Source organism: Ostrinia nubilalis, chromosome 26 (genome assembly GCF_963855985.1).
Source record: "Ostrinia nubilalis chromosome 26, ilOstNubi1.1, whole genome shotgun sequence".
Classification (NCBI taxonomy): domain Eukaryota; kingdom Metazoa; phylum Arthropoda; class Insecta; order Lepidoptera; family Crambidae; genus Ostrinia; species Ostrinia nubilalis.
In genome coordinates this window covers 4,516,444-4,538,864 of record NC_087113.1, presented here as the reverse complement: position 1 = coordinate 4,538,864, position 22,421 = coordinate 4,516,444, and the positions used below count along the sequence as shown (strand labels likewise).

The 22,421-nt window shown below is 37.4% G+C and overlaps 1 protein-coding gene across 3 annotated transcripts in view; it reads right to left on the bottom strand.

Annotated features, from left to right (window-relative positions):
* Positions 1-15,344: 15,344 nt before the first annotated feature.
* LOC135084469 (sex peptide receptor) overlaps positions 15,345-22,421 on the bottom strand; it is a 482,468-nt gene continuing 475,391 nt past the window's right edge. For all 3 annotated transcript variants that reach the window (XM_063979248.1, XM_063979251.1, XM_063979249.1), the window contains one exon: positions 15,345-16,706. In XM_063979248.1, the coding sequence (XP_063835318.1) occupies positions 16,158-16,706 (549 nt within the window). In that variant the 3' untranslated portion in view covers positions 15,345-16,157. The remainder of the gene's footprint in view (positions 16,707-22,421) is intronic.

Here is a 22,421-nt window from a genome sequence, read left to right as displayed (position 1 = left end):
AAAAAAAACTAAAAAAATTGAAACTTTTTGTGTTCTGTGTGACAAATCCTACTGTTTGCCCTGTTTTAATGAAAAACACTTTAATTAAAAACAAATATTATAATTTTATGGTAACTGAAATTTTGTTTTATTCCCATCCCTAGTCGAGACACAAATTGGACTTTCTTTCAGTGCGAAATGAGGCAGAAAAGATGTCATATATATTTTTTTAATTTATTCAATACCAAAATGTCATAACTGCGGGCGAAGCTAGTTTAAGGTTAAACATCTATTTAAGTTTATAATAGAAAAGTTTCAAGCCAATATTGTCTTTCCTGAGCTATATTTAAAGTATTTTTAGAAACAATATTTTGTGAGGCAGAAAAGGTCTCATACGCACTGTAAAGAAGTTCAATATTGACTCGAAAAGACCTCATACGCACTGGCTGAAAGTCTACGAAAAATGGTTACGCAGTGAGCGTGTTAAATTCCCCAAATTTTAATACGAGACAAATATCCAAACTTTCGTGTCAGATTTCGATGCCCCTCGAGATTTCAGGTATGCCTGGGATTGGCTTTAATTAAAAAAAAATATAAAAAAAAATAAAACCGACTTCAAAAAACCTACACTAAAACGTAGAAAAATAATTACTAATTACCTACTTATTTATTAGGACGAATTATTAATATTTATGTAGGTATACCATGATTGATACTTCTGGAGTCGGTGCCAAGATTATGAAACACTAGCTTTCCGCCCGCGGCTTCGCCCGCGTGGAATTTTGTCTGTCACAGAAAAACTTTATCGCGCGCGTCCCTGTTTCAAAAACCGGGATAAAAACTATCCTATGTTCTTTCCCGGGACTCAAACTATCTCTATGCCAAATTTCATCAAAATCGGTTGCGAGGTTTAAGCGGGAAAGCGTAACAGACAGACAGACAGACAGAGTTACTTTCGCATTTATAATATTATTATTATATTATTATTATTATATTATAGTTGGGATAGTTGGGATGTAAAGTTTGCCTGCACCGACTCCAAAAGTATCAATCATGGTATACCTACATAAATATTAATAATTCGTCCTAATAAATAAGTAGGTAATTAGTAATTATTTTTCTACGTTTTAGTGTAGGTTTTTTGGAGTCGGTTTTATTTTTTTTTATAAAATTTTACTTATTTCTTGCTTTTTAGTTAACTAATTATTACCTTGATGTTACCACTGAAGGTAGGCAGTACACTGAGACCAAAAAAAATTGGTTCATAATCGGCGGAGATATTGCGTATAAAAAAGTTCATCCCCAATTTTCCACCCTTGGGGGTGAAATATTTTCTTCAAATTCGCATGAAACCACCCTTTTGATAATACCTATTCAACAAAAATATAATCGTTCAAATTGGTTTATAATCGGCGGAGATATTGCGTATAAAAAAGTTCATCCTCAATTTTCCACCCTTGGGGGTTGTTTTTTTTATTATTAAATTTAAATGGGACCACCCTTGAGGTATTACCTATACGCCGAAAAAAGATTTGTTCAAATCGGTTCATAATTGGCGGAGTTATCGCGTAACAAACATAAACATACGGGTCGAATTGAGAACCTCCTCCTTTTTTTAAGTCGGTTGAAAAGAACGTGACAGAAGGTTAGTTTTAGGTCTCGGGCATAGAATTTACTCTGTTTCGGGTCTATGTTTCACATCAAATTATTAACAGAAGGTAGGTGTCTAAAAAAATTGCCCAAAATGGCATCTTTTCAGAAGACAGGCTTAAAAATCTAAAAAATGTTTACGCAGCAATTTTTGGGATAATGAAGATTGTCAAAGGCGTTCGTTAGATAAACGGATTCCGTCTGATCAGTGTAATTTTTGTTTGCCCATTTTATAAGGTTGACACGGTTTTAAAAGCCTTAGGCTGAGTTGCACCATCTTACTTTAACTTTGACAAACGTCAAAAATCTGTCAAAATCCATGCAAAAACCACCGGTTATCGTTATAGTTACCATTAAAGTTTGGTGGTGAAACTCAGCCTTACGTTCCTAAAAAACTGTTTACCTATTTTTGAGGGAAAAAATTTGATGTCTACGACGCACGTATCTATCTAAAGCCTGAGCCCCGATTACGGTAACTTTTAACGTCTACAATCCAGACACGCTTCTCGATTCTGCGATACGATTGGTCGTTCAACAGCGTACGTCAGCTGTTTTGACCAATCGTATCGCAGAATCGAGAAGCGTGTCTGGATTGTAGACGTTAAAAGTTACCGTAATCGGGGCTCTTGTCCGTGAGCACGTAGAATCCCGTCCAATGACCCCAAGCTACCCATCCCTATCGCTCGCGCGTTTGCATTGCTGTTGCGACTGTGCGACGGGCGCCCGCAGTGAGTGTGCGAGCTTTAGGTAGCACATAGGCATGTATTAGACTTTATTAAAAACATTTTCATGTAAAATGTCGGCAAGACGAGACAATAATGGTTGGCATTGTGAAAAAAATATTAGATCTCACGTAGAGCTAAGCTTCTAATTCTACACTTAAATCTTCAACCACACCAACGCGTACCGATCGCCATCGCCGGCGCGATCAATGGCCAATGACAGGTCGCGCGACCCATGACAGTCCGCGCGACCTGTCATTTACCTATGATCGCGCTGGCGATGGCGATCTGCACGCGTTGGTGTGGTTGAAGCATAACTTTATCTACAAGAAATAACTAAAAAAACTGTACATTTTACTCAAAATATTAAAGGTAGATCTTGTCCTGGCGGAGGCTCTCCTATGCCCCTAATCACGTCCGTATTCACAAACATTACTATGAGGTCTCAAAGTGCGCGTGGACGCTCAGGGTGACACACTAACCAATCACAGAGCTCTATTCAATGCTGTGCGTTTGATTTGCTGCTTCACTTGAAAAGCATCGTTTGTGAATACGGGCGTCAGATAGGTATCATCGTACCATATGAAAGGTACCATTTCCCTTTTTTCGAGATGGTTATTTTCTGCACTTTAAAAGAGCGCCAGCTAGGTACCTAGTTAGTTAAGTTTCGCCGGTATTTTCAATGATTAATCTGTCAGATTTAATCCCAATCCTAAGATTTAGAACAGCGAATGTAAGGGCAGAGTAAATACAAATGAGTAGGTTATCTTCATAGAAACGCACTGGGCGCGGTTTGTATGTGAGAGCGCCAATACGTATGCGGCGCGCATGCACACACTGACAAAATTTAGCGTGGATTAGCGGGGAGCCAGTCTTGGTTGCGCCGAATTCTGTCAGTGTGTGCCGCATACGTATTGGCGCGCTCACATACAAACCGCGCTCGGTGCGTTTCTATGAAGATAACCTACTCATTTGTATTTACTCTGGTAAGGGGTTATTAGAAAAGCCCGTATAGGCATTATACTGTCTGCGTAATCTGGGTCGCACTCGTAAATACTGGCAGTACTGGCACATTATTAGTGGGAGTAGCCTTGATGTCAGACGGCGACCAGCGACCGCAAAATGGCAGATTAAAGCCTTGCTGTACAGGGGTCAGGGTCCATGGGAACAAGAGAAAATGTAGGGCAACACAGGAGAGTTATTCCGAAATTTAAAACTATCGTAAATATCAGGCTTTACTAGTTACTTGAAATTGAATAACTTCAAGCTCTGTGGTTCAGGCTGAGTAAAATATTTCCACTCGCACTCTTTCTGAGGTAGGATGTCGTAAACCGAAGCGAACAGTGGCCTAATTCACGTTTTTGACAGTCAAAATCTCGCTGGACGACGTTCAGAAGTCGTCCCATTGAAAAACAGTTCTAAATCCGTATTCACAAGGGTCATTTCGATAGAACGATTACTCGATAGTGATCGCAACTCAGCGATTTGTTGTCGTTGAAGTTTTGTTACGTGAATAATACTGGTCGTTGTCACGAACAACGTCACTGTCTCTGATTACTACTCTCAAGCCGATTTTTATGTATAGTATTTGGGCAATGATTAGTAGTTGTTTCCACATCAGCCAGACAGGTTTGATAGTTCCAACTCCTTGCCAGACTATCTTTTGGGGGTAGCTGCCAAAGTCACGATGACCCAAACTTCATGATGCACCATCATCCTGACCTATATTGGGAGCATACGCTGACAAACTTTCAGCTTTTATAAATTGACGTAGGCTAGCTCTTAGTCTTTTAGCACTCATTGATTGGCTCGTAACCTAGAGCGAATTCTGGAAGTTTTTTGACCTTTATCTGAACTTTTATTTTTTTATCATAGCTGGATAAGACAGGAGCTGTTTACAACTGACTAGCCAATTAAAAAAGTTTCACAACTCGGCAAATAAGTTTATTAAAGGCCTCCAAAAAGTTTATTAATAATCTTAGTTAATAATATTAAAGTTAATAATGAACTTATATTTTTTCGTCTGGTGATGATCTGAGAAATTTTATTTTTAATGTCCAATTGAAAGAGGTCTGAGGGCTTGTTCCCTCGGAGATATCCCGTTTTTGCAGGATCCCGTTTAGTAGTTACTTATTATTATTCTGTGGTATTACATACGTGTTATAATATTAACATCCACACGTACCATCGGCAACAGTGTTAACTATCCATTGCCTGTCATGTCGTCTCGTTCTATCGCAAAGAATCGCCATTTGATGAGAGCGAGAGCAAAAACGGAAATGGATAGCTAGCAGTGTGCTAATCCCGTTTGCAGTGTCCCGCAAAAAATCAATCCGTTCTAATTTGTAATTCGAATTTCAAACACATTGCGGGACCCTGTATTACTGTATCCTGAAAAACTGGATTGCCGTGGGAATAAGCCCTTAGTCACACTATAGCTACAGAATTTTTATGATATTTATGCATGATTTTTTATTAACTCAATAGAGAATATATTAACTACGTATTAACGTAGAGTTTTCAAAAACTTCATTAAAGGCACACCGATAGGTGAACTAATTGATTAAAGTGTAATGAAAATGTATTTCAAATTAAATGGCAATTTCATTTAACGAGGAGTTATTAAATTATGTAATACTCGTAGCTGGCCGCAAAATGTTATTTATACATACTATGCTTTGCTCGCGGCAACGCTCGTGTAAATAAAGGTTATGTAGTTAAGAATTTACTAATAAGAATAAATTCATTACTGTATTAAAAACTTAGCCTAAACACGTACATACGTACTACAAGTTTGGTTTCAATAAAATTAAGGTTAGTAGGTTAAATGATAACATAGTTATTTAGCATTTTTTAGCACACCCTTCTCATTCTTTTATACTTAATAATCATTGATTTGGGTTACTTCATCGGTTTTGCAATGGAGAGAAGTCGAACCTTAATTTCGAACTCCTCCTATGTTCTTCTGATTAATTTCGTTGCGGGTCCAATGTCAGTTTAACTTTCCCCCCCCGGGACAAACTTGACCTGCATTGGTTGGGTAGCCACGATAGGTGAAGGGGTCGGACTGGCCGACTCGTGATCCGGGGAACGCGGGTTCGGTCCCCGCCGCCGCTCGATTATTGTGGTGAGCTCACTCGTGACACAAGCATATTTAGCTTAGTACGAGGGGCTAACGGGAGCATTAGTAATTTGTGTAATAACAAATTACTAATAATCTTTAAAAAAAAAAAATATCCACTGTGGTATACCTACCTACATCGAATAAATACTCTATCGTACAAATTCCAATAAATGTACCCATATTTCTCTACCATTCGAGTTTTTGAATTTGCTACCACTATTTAATTCAACCAGGAACAATAATAGTAAACATTTGACAACTCCAATCAGTTTTGATGAATGCGATAGCAAAGTAATTAATATAAGTTGCCGCCGACTATAAATCCAAACTGGTTTAAACGATTATGAGTTTCTGTACCGAAATGTTTTAGTTTATTTGCTTGTATTTGTTCACAATTGCCAATATTTGTATTTAAATTTAGTGTGATTTTAGTAAGAAGATTATAGGTAATTCAAGAAAATAAACAAATTGAAGGAGTAAATCTTGATAAATACAGAGTGAAAATGAAATGATTGGCATCTGTTTAAAATAAGACTCTACAGTCTACCTATGATTTGTTACATATTTTGAGGAATGTACTGTCACGAAGTCTTATTTTAAAAGTATGCTAAATGATTTCAATTTCAGCCTGTATAACGAAAACTGATAGTTTATCAAAAAAATTATTTGAGTCCGAAGAACTAATTTATTCAGTAAAAAGCCCGACTACATGAAAGTTAATATTTCTAAGAATATTACTATGTAGATATTATTACTTATAAGCTGTTCGGAATACAGATTAATACTAGGTAACGGAATAAAGTAAGTCCTAGGTACCTATTAATATTAATACAAAATGATGTTATAACTCGTAAAGTAAAAGAACTTCAATTCCATATCTTTATAACGGTTTTAACAAATATACTACTAAGAATTTTATTTGTTTTAATCAATCGAATCAAAAATTTAAGCCCTATCCAGGGCACTTATACACGTCTTAAATGTAGCTTGCTTTACCAGGTTTACCACCACTTCGGGACAACATAATATGGGCTGGTGATGAGAAGAAGTGGCGGAAGAAACTCACACCTTTGTCATACTTCATCATCATCATCATCATTTCAGCCATAGGACGTCCACTGCTGAACATAGGCCTCCCCCAATGATTTCCACGTTGATCGATTGGTAGCGCCCTGCGTCTTACCTTGCCTTCCTGTTACCTTTATGATGCCGTCGGTCCACCTTGTAGGTGGACGTCTCACGCTGCGTTTTCCAGTACGCGGCCTCAACTCCAGAACCTTGCTGCCCCATCGGCCGTCAGTTCTGCGTACCTACTATGTGCCCTGCCCATTGCCACTTCAGCTTGCTAATCCGTCGGGCTATGTCAGCGACTTTAGTTCGTAGAACTTATGTAGGTATAATGTATAATTAACCGACTTCAAAAAAGGAGGAGGTTGTGCTTAACCGTGACCTTAGAATCAAAAACTTATCCGAAAGTCATAGCGGAGAGATTACGCTTCTTATTAAGAGCCATTTTACATTTTCGTGCGAAATTCTAAGATTTTGGAAGCATGAATTACTATCTTAAGCAACACCCAGAGATTATTTAATAACTGCGAAAGATAGGTCAATCCTTGGTGTTGACCATTAATGAAACATTTACTAAAATTCTTTTGCTTAATTCACAGTGCCCCATCTCCCACAACCATTTTACGGAAAAATTGCCGCAGACTCATTTTCAAAGTCCTGTATCTATTATTTATGCTCATATAATAAGCTTAAAAATATATAGTAATCATCGGACATATATTCTTGTAGTCCATTAATGAAATAGATTCTTGAATTTCATTACCATTATTGAGTAAAATCTAAAAATAATTTGGCAAATTTGAAGATTAACGTCACATTTTGATCGTGGTTTTTGGTTTAATAACACAGCAATAACTGCAATAAAAGTATCCCAAAATAAATAATATTCATTGTAGAATTGATTTCTACAGTTATTGTTTAAATATTAGTAACCACTTTGTCAAAATATTGATGTGAATATCAGTATAAATTACAATGCGCAAGCCGACATCGATTAGTATGGCGCGAGCGCCCGTCAAGGCAGGACCTGTGTCATTTTTCCCGCCGTGACGTTTACGTGCGTTCGTGTCGTAAAGCGGTGATTTGTACGGCGACCAAATACATTTGATACTATGCCGAGAGGCTGTTTCGAGTCGGCCGGCCGAGCAGAAATTGAAATGATGAATTTTAAATTCTTTGACGGATCTGGGTGTAACTATGTATAATATGTAGGTACCATGTATTTAATTTAATAAATAAATTATAAAAAAATATATCCATCCATTATGCTAGCACCCTTAACACAAGCATATTGGTTGCCTACTTTTGGACTAGATGGCGCTGTGAAATTGTTCAAAGATTTGTTTATTTATTTATCCGCTTTGAGTTTTGTTTCGTTAAGAAAAAAAAGAAGCGTTTTGTTTCGAGAGGGAAGCTTTGTTGTTAAATCTATAGTAATAAAAGAGGAAAGATTTGATTGTTTGTTTGTTTGTTTGGAGGCAATAGCTCCGAAAAAAAATTCTTTCACGATTTAGAATCCTAATTTTTTTTCTATGTAGGCTATAAAATATTTTCAAAAACTATATTATAGTACAAAATCTTTGATAAAATTCGACGTTTAATAAATAAATTAGATAACATATTAATACTTTTTTTTCAGTACGATTTTAGTACTTGTTTTTCAGAAATTCTACGATTTAACTAAACTTCTAGTGTTTATATTTTATGCATAATTCTAAAATATACATATATCTTATTGATAGATGACGTGCTTTGTATTTTATTAAAATTATTACCTGACTATGTTAAAAAGGTGTGGAATGTTATTATTTTGGAGAGGATTACTAATGTTTGGCCAAAAAACGTTTCCCAAATTATCACAACGCAAACAACGTTTCGCAAATTTTCATTTAGCAAATTTTCATTTGGCAAAACAACTTATTGCAAATGTTTAATTCGCAAATATCGTTTTTGGCATATTATTGTTTACCAAATTATTGTTTGGCAAAGTATGTTTTGGCAAATGTTTCATTTGGCAAAATTTTTTCACGATAAACAATTTACAAAATAATTTGATTGATGCATAGAATGGAATACAAATAAGCTTGTGGTTATTATTTTGTATCGTGGGTAGTTAATATTAATTTTTTTCTATACTAATTTTCATATTTCATTCTTTTTATCGAAATTTCCAAATGATTAATCAACAATAAAAAGGTGATTCTAGCGCTCGGCGGCCGCTGCCGCGGCACGCTTCGCTCGCCTTCGCGCGTTAATGGTCACTGTTCTAACCTAACCTAACCTACTATTTTCTGCAATACCTACTTTCTGCAACCATACTGTTTTCTGCAATCTCTTTGTTTTACATAAAATTCTTGTGAAAACCATGATGTGCCTATGCTTTGATTTGTGGGTAACGGTGGGTAAGTATGTGAAGTGTCAATTTGACGAAACAAATTATTTGGAATATAATATTTGGCAAAATAAAACATTTGCTATATAAACATTTGCCAAGTAAAATTTGGCCAAATGATAATTTGACCAAATGAATTAGTTGCGAAAAGAGCAGTTGCTAAAAGTTCATTTGGGAAATGAAACTTTGGCGATAAGTTGTTTGCGAAGTGAAATTTGGCGAAAAGTAATTTGGCCAAACGGAAGGATACCTTTTGGAGATAACTTGGTTCCATAGAAATATAGAGATATGCTAAGTAATGCGCTGAGTTCGAAACTCAGTGTCGTATTAGAAATTCACACACACAAAGAAATCAAATTATGTGCTCATTATCCACTGCGGTATCAGTATTCAACGTTCGAATAATCTTTAGTACTATGCAAGCAATATAAACTGTTTACATAATGACGTCGCTACTGTCATCATTGCTTTCACAAGCAATATGTTCCAATCCAATTTATCCCTTGTCACATTTCCCTTTAGTTTCTGTGATCTGTGCTTGTTTCTAAGTTGATATCAATGAAATATTCCTTAGTACTTTTGATTTTTTTTTGACACGTGTTTGAAAAATCAAGGTCAGATTACAATAAAATAACAAGTGAAAACGTAACATTGCATTGCAACTCGCAATTTCGCAATATTGATGAGGAGATTCCATTGGAAAGTCTGTGTTCATTCCTAGGATTCCCCTAACACCATCAAATTCAAGAGAATTCAAGAGAGTACAGTTTCCCATCTCATGCTTAGGGACCACGGTTTAAAATAGTGTGGTTGCATAGAGCCTGCAACGGGCAACCGCGTGCGCAGCTGCTCATACTAATTTTCGATAAAAAGCAAGTGTTGGCGCCCTCACGAGTTTTAGCGGAGTTCCATATGGTAGCGGGAGTAGACTAAATGGAAATCTATGCTTATCCGACGACCAGTTGTATGTGGCATACTTCAGAGTATGCGCACACAATAGCCTGGTGATTTTAGCACCTGAAGGAAAAACAAAAAAACATTGTTTACAAAGAAATCTGCGGTAGGTGTAGTGTTTTAATTTTGTTTTAGAAAGATCTCATAATTTTGTAAGTATTCAAATATTTAAACATAATAATTTGTAGATTTTATATCAAAAAATATAATAATTTATTTTAACAAAATTAATTTTCTTAGAATATTTTAATTCTATTAGAACCATTTTCCACTTCATCGCAGAAGAAGTCGCGGGCAAAAAGCTAGTATGAAATATGTAGTATTGCCCGCGGCTTCACCCGCTTGAAATTTAGTTTGTCACAGATCGTCATAAATTATAGCCTAACATTGTTATTCTGGTCGACGCCAGGGATGGATGAGCGTCGCTGTCGCTGGCGACAGGGTCTTCTGGTTCAGGGTTCATGGCGTAGGTCTCAGGCAAAATGAAATCCACTCGTAGAAATTAATAAATTCAGTGTATTCACGAAAATAATTACACACAGCACTAGGAGTCGTAGAGTGAACCAAAGGTCTTGCGATAGGAACTTCCGACCCGAGTGATAGTTGAACACAGAATGCCTAGTACTGCTGTACTGTACTGTAAAGTTTCATCAAAATCTATTCAGTAGTTTTTGCGTGAAAGTGTAACAAACATCCAGACATCCACACAAACTTTCGTATTTATAATATTAGTAAGACTAGTAAGAAGTAAGATAGTAAGATGAATTATTTTAGTTATTTGTTTACTTATAATAATATTTATTTATTTATTTCTTAGCTCTGTCTGATAATGGATCTGTACTAGGAAAAACTTTCGAGTTCGTTTCGTTGCGTATTCAAAGTGTCATCGAAAAATTTTGTATGAAAAATTAAACAGCGCCCCCTATATTATAGCCGCCCTAGGGGGCGCTGTTTAATTTTTCATACAAAATTTTTCGATGACACTTTGAATACGCAACGAAACGAACTCGAAAGTTTTTCCTACTAGAGGTACTGGAGGAGATGCAATGGCCACCTCCGTAACAAAACAATAGAACCCTATGGAGTTTGGGCTTGTGTGATTCGCCTTGACGAATATTTCGTATCCAGGGCCCGATGATTGAGCTGTAAATGGGCAGATTTTTTTTTCACTATGTGACTGTCTTTATTTTGTACTTAATATATATTTTACATATTATACCTATTCGTGTTTCATTATGAATCGAAATATAAAAGACTTATTAAACTCTATTAAAAATTTAAATTAATTTATCAAGTTTGAATACCTCATTCTACCTTAAAATTAATAACTTAAATCAAGTCTTAATACGGTCACGGCTCAAGATTTTTTTGTCCATTTCAGCGTTCTTTTTACTCTTTTGACGTTGCGTTGACAGCTTTTACCTAAATTCGCGCGGAATATTTTTGTGAAATGGCTCTTAACTTATATCGTGCTTATATCCTTCAACAATAATCCTTGAACTGTTGTTTAGAAGTTCCAATCCCCAACTTTATTATTAGTTTCTTCTAGGAACTTCGGTCACTAATCTCTGGAAGAAAGATGGGTATAAGCACTTTAGTTAGAACGGGTTTAGTGCGCCCAATAGGGGAGTGTGCTTATGAGTTTTGCAAGTTGTTTTATATCAGTTATTAATAAAATAAGACTCAAGGTCACCCAAAGCTTTGTAACAAAGTTATGTAGCTTTTTAGCACCGCTTACTCAAATTCTCTCTTTTGCTCAAGGTCAGCTGGGAGAGAATGCCATATGGCATTAAGCTCGCCTTTTTGTACGGATCATTCTTATGTGTGTGCTAAATTCTTTAAATAAAATAAGTAAATAAAGGGCGATGCAGTGTGCTATTGTTGGAGTTTCTCAGAAATGAGGAGATCCGCAGGAAAACCAATGTGATCGATGTAGCCACAGAATTGGGAAACTCAAGTGGCAGTGGACAGGAAACATAGCTCGTAGAGCTGATGGCCGTTGGAGAAGAAAAGTTAAAGTGGCGACCACGGCTCGGAAGATGTAGTTTGGGCAGGCCTCCTATTCTTCCTTTGAAAACCAAAGCCCATGAAAGGCGATACGGTGTTGGTACCTTTCCAGGGGTGCCAGACAGAAGATATAAACATGCTTATAAAATATAAAAATACTTACTGAAGACGGGAGTTCCAGCTCAATCCGCAGACATTGTCATTCTGAGTAGCACGAACTCACTCAGACCACTCATATTTCACTCAGAACGAAACATTTTAAGTTCAATTTATTCTATTATTTCTTTACACATTCACCTTTTTTAACCACTTTTAAACAGAGATAGCAACGCGCGAGATTTCACAAGACGTCCTCCCAGCTCGACGGCTCGACACCAACTGATCGCCTCTCTAAACTCCCCACTAGGTGGCGCCGGCGTGCATCTTGTTAAAAGACCGTATTTTGACTTCCGTTTCCGACATACTTTTTACTAATTATCTTTAAAATTATGTGTTTTACCTCAATATTAAATGAAGAAAATGATTTTATGATTATTATTTTTTATTATTTTCAGACATACAAATTCATGCAGTAGAATGTTTGTATTGTGCGGGAATCGAACCCGCGTCCTCTGGCGGAGAAAATCTCGGTTGATTAGCAAAATAAACATCAGCCAAAAAAATGTTTTCTCGTTCACTGCATAAAGTAGGTATATACCTACTTGGACGACCCACAAAACAATATTACTAGTTCGTATCACCTTGGGAATACAGTCTATTTTCATTAACAGAATATTATTAAGAGTTGAGCGAATCCCTACATGACGTTAATTACATTGACATGCAATAAGCGCCCTAATTGATTCATTAGGATCGTATTTTGACGCTGAACTATATTGCCCTTCTAATTTACCAAGACTGTACTGTGGTATACATAGAGATATAGAGAGATGCCAACTAATGCGCTGAGTTCGATACTCAAAATCAAAATATGTGCTCACTATCCACTGCGGTATCAGTACTCAACGTTCGAATAAAATCTTTATAGATGACCCACGCTGAACTGTCCCACCAAACTCAATGACAGGGGGGCGCTACCATCGTTCAACTATATGGTTTCCAACATGGCAAAAATCGGAACCAGCGATCCGGTATTGACAATGTCATGCACAGGACAGTTCAGTATTTTGGAACTATACGCAAGCAATGTAAGCTGTTTACAATATGACGTCGCAGCTGTCATCATTGCTGTCTCGAGCAATGTGTTCTGTTCTTGGGCATATTGCTGCGACACCGGCCCCGCCCCCTTGTCACATCTCCCTTTAGTTTCTGCGATCTGTGATGGTATAGTAGTATAGTGTAACATCGACAAGGCTATGTAGGGAATAAGAACTGTTTCCTAGGGCCACAGTAGACATGCTGCTTTTAGGCTATGTGCGATTTTCCGATGCAGATGATTTCCATTTCATGCGTTCCATTTCGAACGTGGTATCGGAATCGCGCGTTTCTAGCGACTCTATCGATGCAACCTCGCGATTTCGCGACATCATGCGTTCGAACGCGGTATTGCAATCGCACGTTTTGGCGACTATTGTTACAGCGAGCTTTCCAAAGACGACTCAACCGCCGCGTTTGGCGTTTTTAAGTGTGTGATGTGGAATTTGTGGTCGCTGCATTCAGCTTCTAGTGCCCGTATTCACAAACTTTACTATGAGGTCTCACAGTGCGCGTGGACGCACAGGGTGACACACGAAGCAATCACAGATCTATTCAATGCTGTGCCTTCGATTTGCTGCTTCACTTAAGCAAGCATCGTTTGTGAATACGGGCATAAATCACAAAGTAGCATGTGTGCTGTGGGTCTTAGTATTTATTAATTAGCTTCTAGTAAAATATTCTGGGGCGAATTTCCATCTGTAATAGAAAATCTATACAGGGTGTGGTTTTGTAAAACAACGCCCATCTCAGGGGTGGTAGTACACATGAAAGTAATCAGTAGAAAAATATAAATATAATTGTAACTATTACTTTAATAGTAAAAAACTTTGTTCAAAGGTCTCCTACAATTTTCGAGACGGCGCTTGTTACCGCACCACCCCCCGCGTATGAAAGTAATCAGAAGAAAAATATAAATATAATTGTAACTATTACTTTAATAGTAAAAAACCTTGTTCAAACGTCTCCTAAAATTTTTGAGACGGCGCTTGTTACCGCACCACCCCCGCGTACCCCGCTACACCACCGAGCACATGCGGTCGCCGCCCCGGGAGAGCGGTGGGACTGTCCGATAGCTCGCCCGCGTAATAATACCATTTTCCTGATTTCATGGATTTTTCCATGAAAACTTAAAATATCAATTCATCAGTGTCGTTTATACTACCATGCCTGAGATTGGCGTTGTTTTACAAAACCACACTCTGTATACAAAGTCAGGCTTTCGTTACTTACTCAGTAACGAGTTCCTCGTGGGTAGATCTTAATAGCAATTACGAACACATCACATTTTAAGCTTTTGACATTCAATTAATTGGTATTTAGCAACATTGTCCCTGAATATTATATTGTCATATTAATCATCAGTGTGATATTAGTAGAATATTGGAAAATCCACTTCTTAGTTATAGGTTTAGCATAACTCAGTCAGTGCCTGAGGTATGGGAGCGGCACGGGAGGGTGTTTATCATCATCATCATCATCATCATCATTTCAGCCATAGGACGTCCACTGCTGAACATAGGCCTCCCCTAATGCTTTCCACGTTGATCGATTGGTAGCAGCCTGCATCCAGCGCTTCCCTGCTGCTACCTTTACGATGTCGTCAGTCCACCTTGTAGGTGGACGTCCCACGCTGCGTTTTCCGGTACGCGGCCTCCATTCCAGAACCAGGGTGTTTATGTTGACGTATAACGTCAGCGAGATTTCAGATGTGCTATGGATTTGTCGGCACCCCTGGCGATTGACAGGACGTTACTCTACAGTGACGCCATCTTGATGAGTGCAAATGCGATAGTCCTCCTACCACTTTAGAGCTCACAAGTTGGCGCCACTGTCTTCGCGACTAGCAAGTGACAGGACCTTACTCTACAGTGGCGCTAACTGGTGAGCGCTAAAACGATAGCCCTCATTCCGTGCCTCTCCCATAACTGACTCAATTAAGCGCAAGACCTATAATATGACTTAAGGTTCGGCCAAATCAACGCGATCACACGCGATGAGCCAGCGTGCAGCGATGGCGACCAGACTTAAATGCATTGATCGCCATCGCTGCACGCCGGCAGATCGCGTTGATTTGGCTAAACCTTTATCTACTTGTTGTAAAGTAGTTTTAACTTTGAGAACTTTTTCTGTCAGCTTTAGAAGTGGTTAGGCTCTTCTGCACATTGGCCGTTGTGACAGTTTCAAAATACAGGGTGGTTAAAATAAAACCCAAAACATATTTATTTTATTTATTTTTTATTAATTTATGTCTAATATGTTAATTTGATTCATTTCGCCATGGTCCGTTGATTGACATTATAAAACTGTATTAATGACTATTTTAGATTTGATCCTACATTGTTCCAAAGAAAAGCATTACAAACAATTATAAATACTAATTTATTACAACAAAACATCATACTTTATTAGTACCTTTCTCGTTTTTATATAAATATATCTACTTTTATACATCCATCTAAACATACTATATTACACTACGTTTATAATTATTTTATTTACATAAAAAGTCATTATACGTATTGGTATCTAAGCACATTTTAAAACAATTGAGATAAATGATTTATTTATATGACATTTTCATATAATATATATTTACAATTTATGTATATGTTTACAGATACCTTTCCCAATGGGGGCTCGCCATTCAAAGGCCGTGTGATCAGCTAATCGAGTATAATATAGGGTAAAAATATTCAACGCTAGAGTGAATCCTACAACTAAGCATTATATCTTGATACGAAACACCTATTAAATACACATATACATAATTTAAACAATATTTTAGAAACAATTCGCTCGTGAACATTTTCACCCTATATTTTTGACTTTAAAGAACTACTGATCAGGTAACCGCACAGCCAAAGAAAAGTATCAGAAACAGTAAACTATGTATATTTATACAACAGCAAAAGTATATTGCACTAATACTTATACAATCTAAAAAATTACCGAAGCGTCTAAAACATCGAAAAGAACGGTTACATGATATGTCTACATTTATAAAATAGACAATAAACATCCAAAAAACTTACGCTATCATAAGAATATTTACAGCATTAGACGTCTAAAGCACAGTTTCGTTCGTGCAGGTCCTAGGACCGTTGACTAAGGAGTACCTACTGGAGCCACCGTTCTTTCTGCTGGTGACAGCACCTCTGATGAACAACTCCTTGAAAGTTTCCCTGAATTGCCTGGACATGCCGCAGTAGATCGCAAAGTTGATGGGATAAGAGACGATAATGAAAAAGTTAGTGACAAGAACTAGGATGTTAGCGATGTTGTAATCTAGAATCTCGACTATGCTGCTGGAAATTATGTGCAGAATAGTGACTACGGCAACAGGTATTTCGACCATTAGGAACACTGTGACGACCACGATGAGCATCAGAGTGGTGCAGTTGGAGTCTCTGAGCTTCTTGCATTCGGATTTGCGGTTTTCCTTGAAGAGTTTCTGCCTGTTGATCTGGGCGGTCCTCATGGCCTTGAAGAGGAGGACGTTGAGGACCACCAGGGAGGTGCAGGGAATGAGGTGGACGAAGAAGACTCGGAAGACGTAGTAGGATATGAAGTACGCGTCGATGGAGAGGTTCTGCACCCATGGAGCCAGTTCCACCTGGAATAGGAGAAACGCTATTTAGAATACATATCAATAAACAATTATTAACCGTCTTTGCAACGAACGTTAGAGTAAAAAGAAAATTCTTTAAGACTATAAGTAAATATTTTTACTGCGATTGTACTGTCTGTTTGTAGTACATTAAATTAAACATTTTAAATTTTTGTTAAAGAATAACATCTCTAAAAGATATTATTTTAGCTTGATGTTGTATTTTATTTATTCGGTAATCTGTACCTAAAATAAATAAGCTAAAATTGACTAATTGACTCGATTCCAACAATAACAATTATTCTATCTCTAAATTATGTTTCAGTTTGAAAGGGCTTTAGTAGACCCGATGTTATAATATAGAAATTAGTAGAAGACATACTTAAACAAACTTCCTGCGAAAAGTATTTATGATGGGTTACAAATCCCCTACTTGATAAATGGTTGATTCCCCACCTGTCACCTGTCAATGTCTTAAGGTATTGTACCCGCTTTCAAGGCATAGTTATGCCCCTTTTTCCGTTGGGTACTGCTTTGCGCGTACCCTTTGGCCGATGGTTATGTGGGACTCTCTCCACCAGAAGGGCGGAACCTACCCACTAAAACTTGACGGTGTCCTCCGAAGCCATTGAAACGGAGCTGCGAGCTGTTGTCGTAAAATTGGACATTCGTCCGCAACGGTCCTATTACAGCCCTATCTATACTTCTATATCTATAATATCTATACTAATATTATAAATGCGAAAGTAACTCTGTCTGTCTTGCTTTGACGCCTAAACCACTAAACCGATTTTGACAAAATTTGGCATGGAGATAGTTTGAGTCCAGGGAAAGGACATAGGATAGTTTTTATCCCGGTTTTTGAAACAGGGACGCGCACTATAAAGGTTTTCTGTGACAGACAAAATTCTACGCGGGCGAAGCCGCGGGCGGAAAGCTAGTATTCCATATATTAATCAGCTTTACAAATTGCTTGCTTATTAAGTTCGCGTAAATCTCAATTTGTACGAACTATGTAGATCGCTGCAAGCTGTCCAAAATGCTTCGGTCTGTATTGGTACTAGCAAATTTATGGATGTTATCTCTGGCTACCATTCGTAAATTCGGGCAAATGGATGGTTCGGTGCCAACTGGAATTTCTGAAATGCAATCGGTTAAAATGTACTTTGGGAAACTGAAATATTATTTGAATAGTTATGATGAGTATATTTCTACAGGGTGTGTTAGGTAAATGGGTATATGAGCCGACACTAGCCCATGTTAAAATATGCATATGTTACGGCTAAAGATAGTTGTGAACATAAACTTAAGATTAGCCGGCTAAACTTAAGTTTATCTTCGAGAAGCAGCTAAAGTTCGATAACATGTTAGTTTGCGTCGTAATATTCCATCTTTAGCCGGCTAATGTGCACATTAGCCAAAACGAAACGGCTAAAAATGTATTCGATGGGCGCGCCAGGCCGGCGGAGGGCTTGAGGGGGCGGCGGGGAGACAACGCGCGCGCAGTATTATTTTGTTTTATTAGAAGATTCTGTAATGACCAAATGGTTTCTTTTTATTTTATTTTAATGATTAGGTAGATATTGTTTTAAGTAATTAATATTTTGTTATTGTTATAATAGTAATTTTGAATACCTACATAGGTACATAAAAGTATGTGTAATGAAAGTGATTATTTTTTAATAAAGTTTCGTGTCAAAATAGTAAACATTATTACATTGTTTCCTTTTCCATTTCCTTCTACATTTTTGGCCAAGGGCCTGCGGTTACACTTAAGTTTAGCCGGCTAAAGATAGAAGAAACTAACATTAACACCTCGTCGAAGATAAACTTAAGTTTAGCCGGCTAATCTTAAGTTTATGTTCACACCTGTCTTTAGCCGTAACACATATAAATGGTATGGTGGAGTCAAAAATTTGATATCATCATTTTAATTTTTAATTGTTCATACAAAATAAAATTTATAAAATCAGATTTGTATGAAAATTAAAATAATTAAAATGATGATATCAATTTTCTGACTTCACCATACCATTTATATGCATATGTCATGGGTTAGTGTAACATGTAAAGCCTGGTCCGTGAGCACGTAGAATTTTGTCCCACACACTCACTGCGGGCGCCAGTCGCACAGTCGCGACAGCAATATAATTACGCGCGAGCGATAAGGATGGGTAGCTTGGGGTCATTGGACAAAATTCTACGTGCTCACGGACCAGGCTTTAGTACCCATTTATCTAACACCCTGTATATTATGAGCAGAGTAGTATTGGACCACTCCAACTTTTCAACGTGGATGTAGGTATGGCCTCGATTTGTCTATGGTAAATTGGAGAGGGTCGTGCTCCTGCAGTGGAGACTAAATGGCCTGACGATGATGATTTGCTTTACCAAGATGGCCGATAAGCTGTCAAATTTGAGCCTCCGTAATAAAAAACCTGCCAAAAGTTCTTTTATTTTCTGTCTAAGAACTAATTTATTTAAATTAATTACGGAGAACAAAACAAAAGTAACAAACCCAAACAACGTTGCGAAGGCAAAAACGTATATCATATTAAAATTAAATTTCGCTAAAGTACGTTTTCTGTCGCTAAAATTTTAGTTTTACTTAGTTTATTTTAGTACTCCCCACAGATTGCCCTCTGTTCGTGGCTAAATTAAAATTGTTTTCAACCTCTATTTGCTAAATTGTATTTGTTTGGTACATAACTTGTCTCCTGGCACTAACTGAACAAAGTTAAGGGACATAATAAATAAACTAGAGTATATTAAACATGTATTTTGCAACTAGTAGTTGGTTTTTGAGCTGTTGTATGTTAAATTATATATAGCCCGACCAGGAACATAAAAACCCTCGCCATGTTGCGGAAAACTAATGGTACTAATTTCTTTTAATGGCAACAGTAACTGAAAACTTCATTGACATGTCACCTTGCATGTCAGTCTATTGCTGTCAAAGTGTAAACAAACTTTATTTTAAATGTGCGCAATTGATTTTGTGAATTAAATTGCTAAAATATTTTTATAGTCGTGAAAGAAAAGTGGTTCATAATGTGTTAAAGTATTTGTCGAAGAGAAATACTGAGGGTTCGGACAATATTTTCATTGAATAATGTTTCCGACAAAGGTTGTCAAATTGACTGACATGTTTATCGTATAGTACAGTCCACTATGAAAATTAGCTGTGGTTTGTTTCAACTACCTATTTTAAAGTTTTTTGTCACTTTCTAAGTGTTGAATTTTATGGAATTGGGAAAGAAGTACCGAGTTTGAAGCGTTCATGAGCAGACATTGCAGTTGAATATTCAAGTTCTGAATTTGATTATTGATGAATAATAAAATAAATCCTACTAGGTCGATTGATGGTTTCATTTAATTTATTTAAACCAGGTTACTTATAATAATATTTTTTCGTTAATTTATGAAAATATCAAATTAGCCCGTAATCCTGAATCCTGATGTACCTACATAAAGTTAGCCTATTAATTTAACACAGTACGACTGTACTCAGTGTTGCACTATCAAATGCAATTGACGCGCCTCTATGCCAGGGTTTTTATGTTCCTGGTCAGGCTATAATGTACAAGTCTCTACATAGAGAATGGCGACGTATTTTTAAGTAGTCCTATGCCCGTTTTCACCATCAATCCTTAATTTTTAAGTGACCCCTATGGTAACATTTAACAAGCATTTTGTTTAATAGGGGTCACTTAAAAATTAGGGACTGATGGTGAAAACGGGCATTAATTGCACAATTTGGTCATCCATGTTCATATTGTGAATATGAAAGTCAGTTTGTTACAAACTCTAAACTGTGCCAATTTCGATGAATTTTGGCATAAAGTAGATAAGTATAGAGAATAGACGCGATCTAAAAGATCGCCAGGGTAATTGTGTCATAAAAATCATAAGGAAATGAAATGAAGTAGAATGAAAGTTTGTGTTTCCCACACTAAATTCTACCTCTATAAATTCTTATGTTAGCGACGTGAAAAACTAGTTTTTATGCTTTGCGGAACAAATAGACCGTTTTTGATCGGGAAACGCGTAAACACAAAACTTTATGAAGCAGACCGATTTATAAGGCAAAGTTACGGACAAAAGCTAGTATGTACTTCTTTAAGTACAAACTGGGAAAGTAGAGTCTACATTTATGGGTTTTCATTTGATTTTGCAGTTTCTTTATCTTCTGATTTCATTGCGGGTCCAATGACAGTTTAACTTTCCCCGGGCCAAACTTGACCTCCACTGGTTTGGTTTTTATTGGCGGTCAACCTGTAGATCCTGGCTACACAGGAGTTGCAGTGGTGGGAACGAGAGGTGGGAAGAGTCCCGTTACAGTATCTTTTTTTTTCAAGTTTTATAGTCTTTTGAAGCTTTAATTTGTTTATTTTGTCCTTGATAATCAGGTTTTGAAGCTGACTGTACTTCTGGTAATTAAATTAAGTGTACACTCTGATGGATTGACAACTTAGATGTACTAGATAAGTTTGCCAGTCAATTTGCGATAGTGTTAGAGGCCATTTACACGTGTTATGGTGCCATGTTAGTTATATTCTGATGAAGGCATATAAAAAGAAACTTTATGACATTTTATGCTGTAGCCGTTATACTTTCTGCTTATAGATATTAAGCAGAATATAATATAACTAACGCGGCACCATAACATGTGTAAATGGCTCACAAATACTTATTAATACTTGGATATGCATAGATAGGTATGCATAGGGTTGACAAACACAAAAGCCGGACTCTGTGCTTCATTTGGCTGGACATTTTCTTCATTGTTCCGTAGTTCGACTTTCGCCTGGGGCGTAAAAAACCAAACATGTCCGGATGAAGCCGGACACCTGGCAACCCTAGATATGCATATCCATACCTAAGTATCTATACTAATATGTACAAATGCGAAAGTAACTCTGTCTATCTGTCTTAGGCCCAGTATTCACTAAGGTGGAGCGGAGTAGATGAGTGTTTTGAATAACCAATCAGATTTCATAATTTCCACATCTACTATCCGCTCCGCTTCAGTGGAAATGTATCGCGCGAAGAAGAGAGAAGAAGTGTCGCGTCGCGGAGCGGAGCTGTGCGGAGCGGTAATGTGCGGAGTGTGTTTTCCTTTCATATACAGCAATAGACTGATAGCTGACAGCTACCCACAGCTCACACGAATTTCAATTCCAAAATCTGGCGGCGAAGCCACGGGCAAAAGCTAGTAGGTAATGTATTTTGAATGAAAAATTCTGTCTCATCTAATTACTTTTTTAGACCTAGATACATTTATTAGCCAAAATTACTTTTTATAACCTCACTTCACTACAGCATACAGTTTAGTCTTTGCTCTATGCCATAAAATATGATTACTGTCCAATTCCAAGCACTAAATCACAGCTAAGTGTCTGGTGGCCAAACACATCCATTATGCGTCCGAAGCGGTTCAGCATCCATTAAGGTTCAGCCAAACCATCGCGATCACACGCGATCAGCCGGCTGGCGTGCAGCGATGGCCATCAGATTAAGGGTTCAGCCAAACCAACGCGATCAGCCGGCGTGCAGCGAAGGCCATCAGATTTAAATGCATTGATCGCCATCGCTGCACGCCGGCTGATCGCGTGTGATCGCGTTGGTTTGGCTGAACCTTTATGTGTAAGCCGTTCAGGCTTGACCTGTCTGCAGATTGCAATTACAATCACAATCAGAACAATTACAATTATCTTTAGT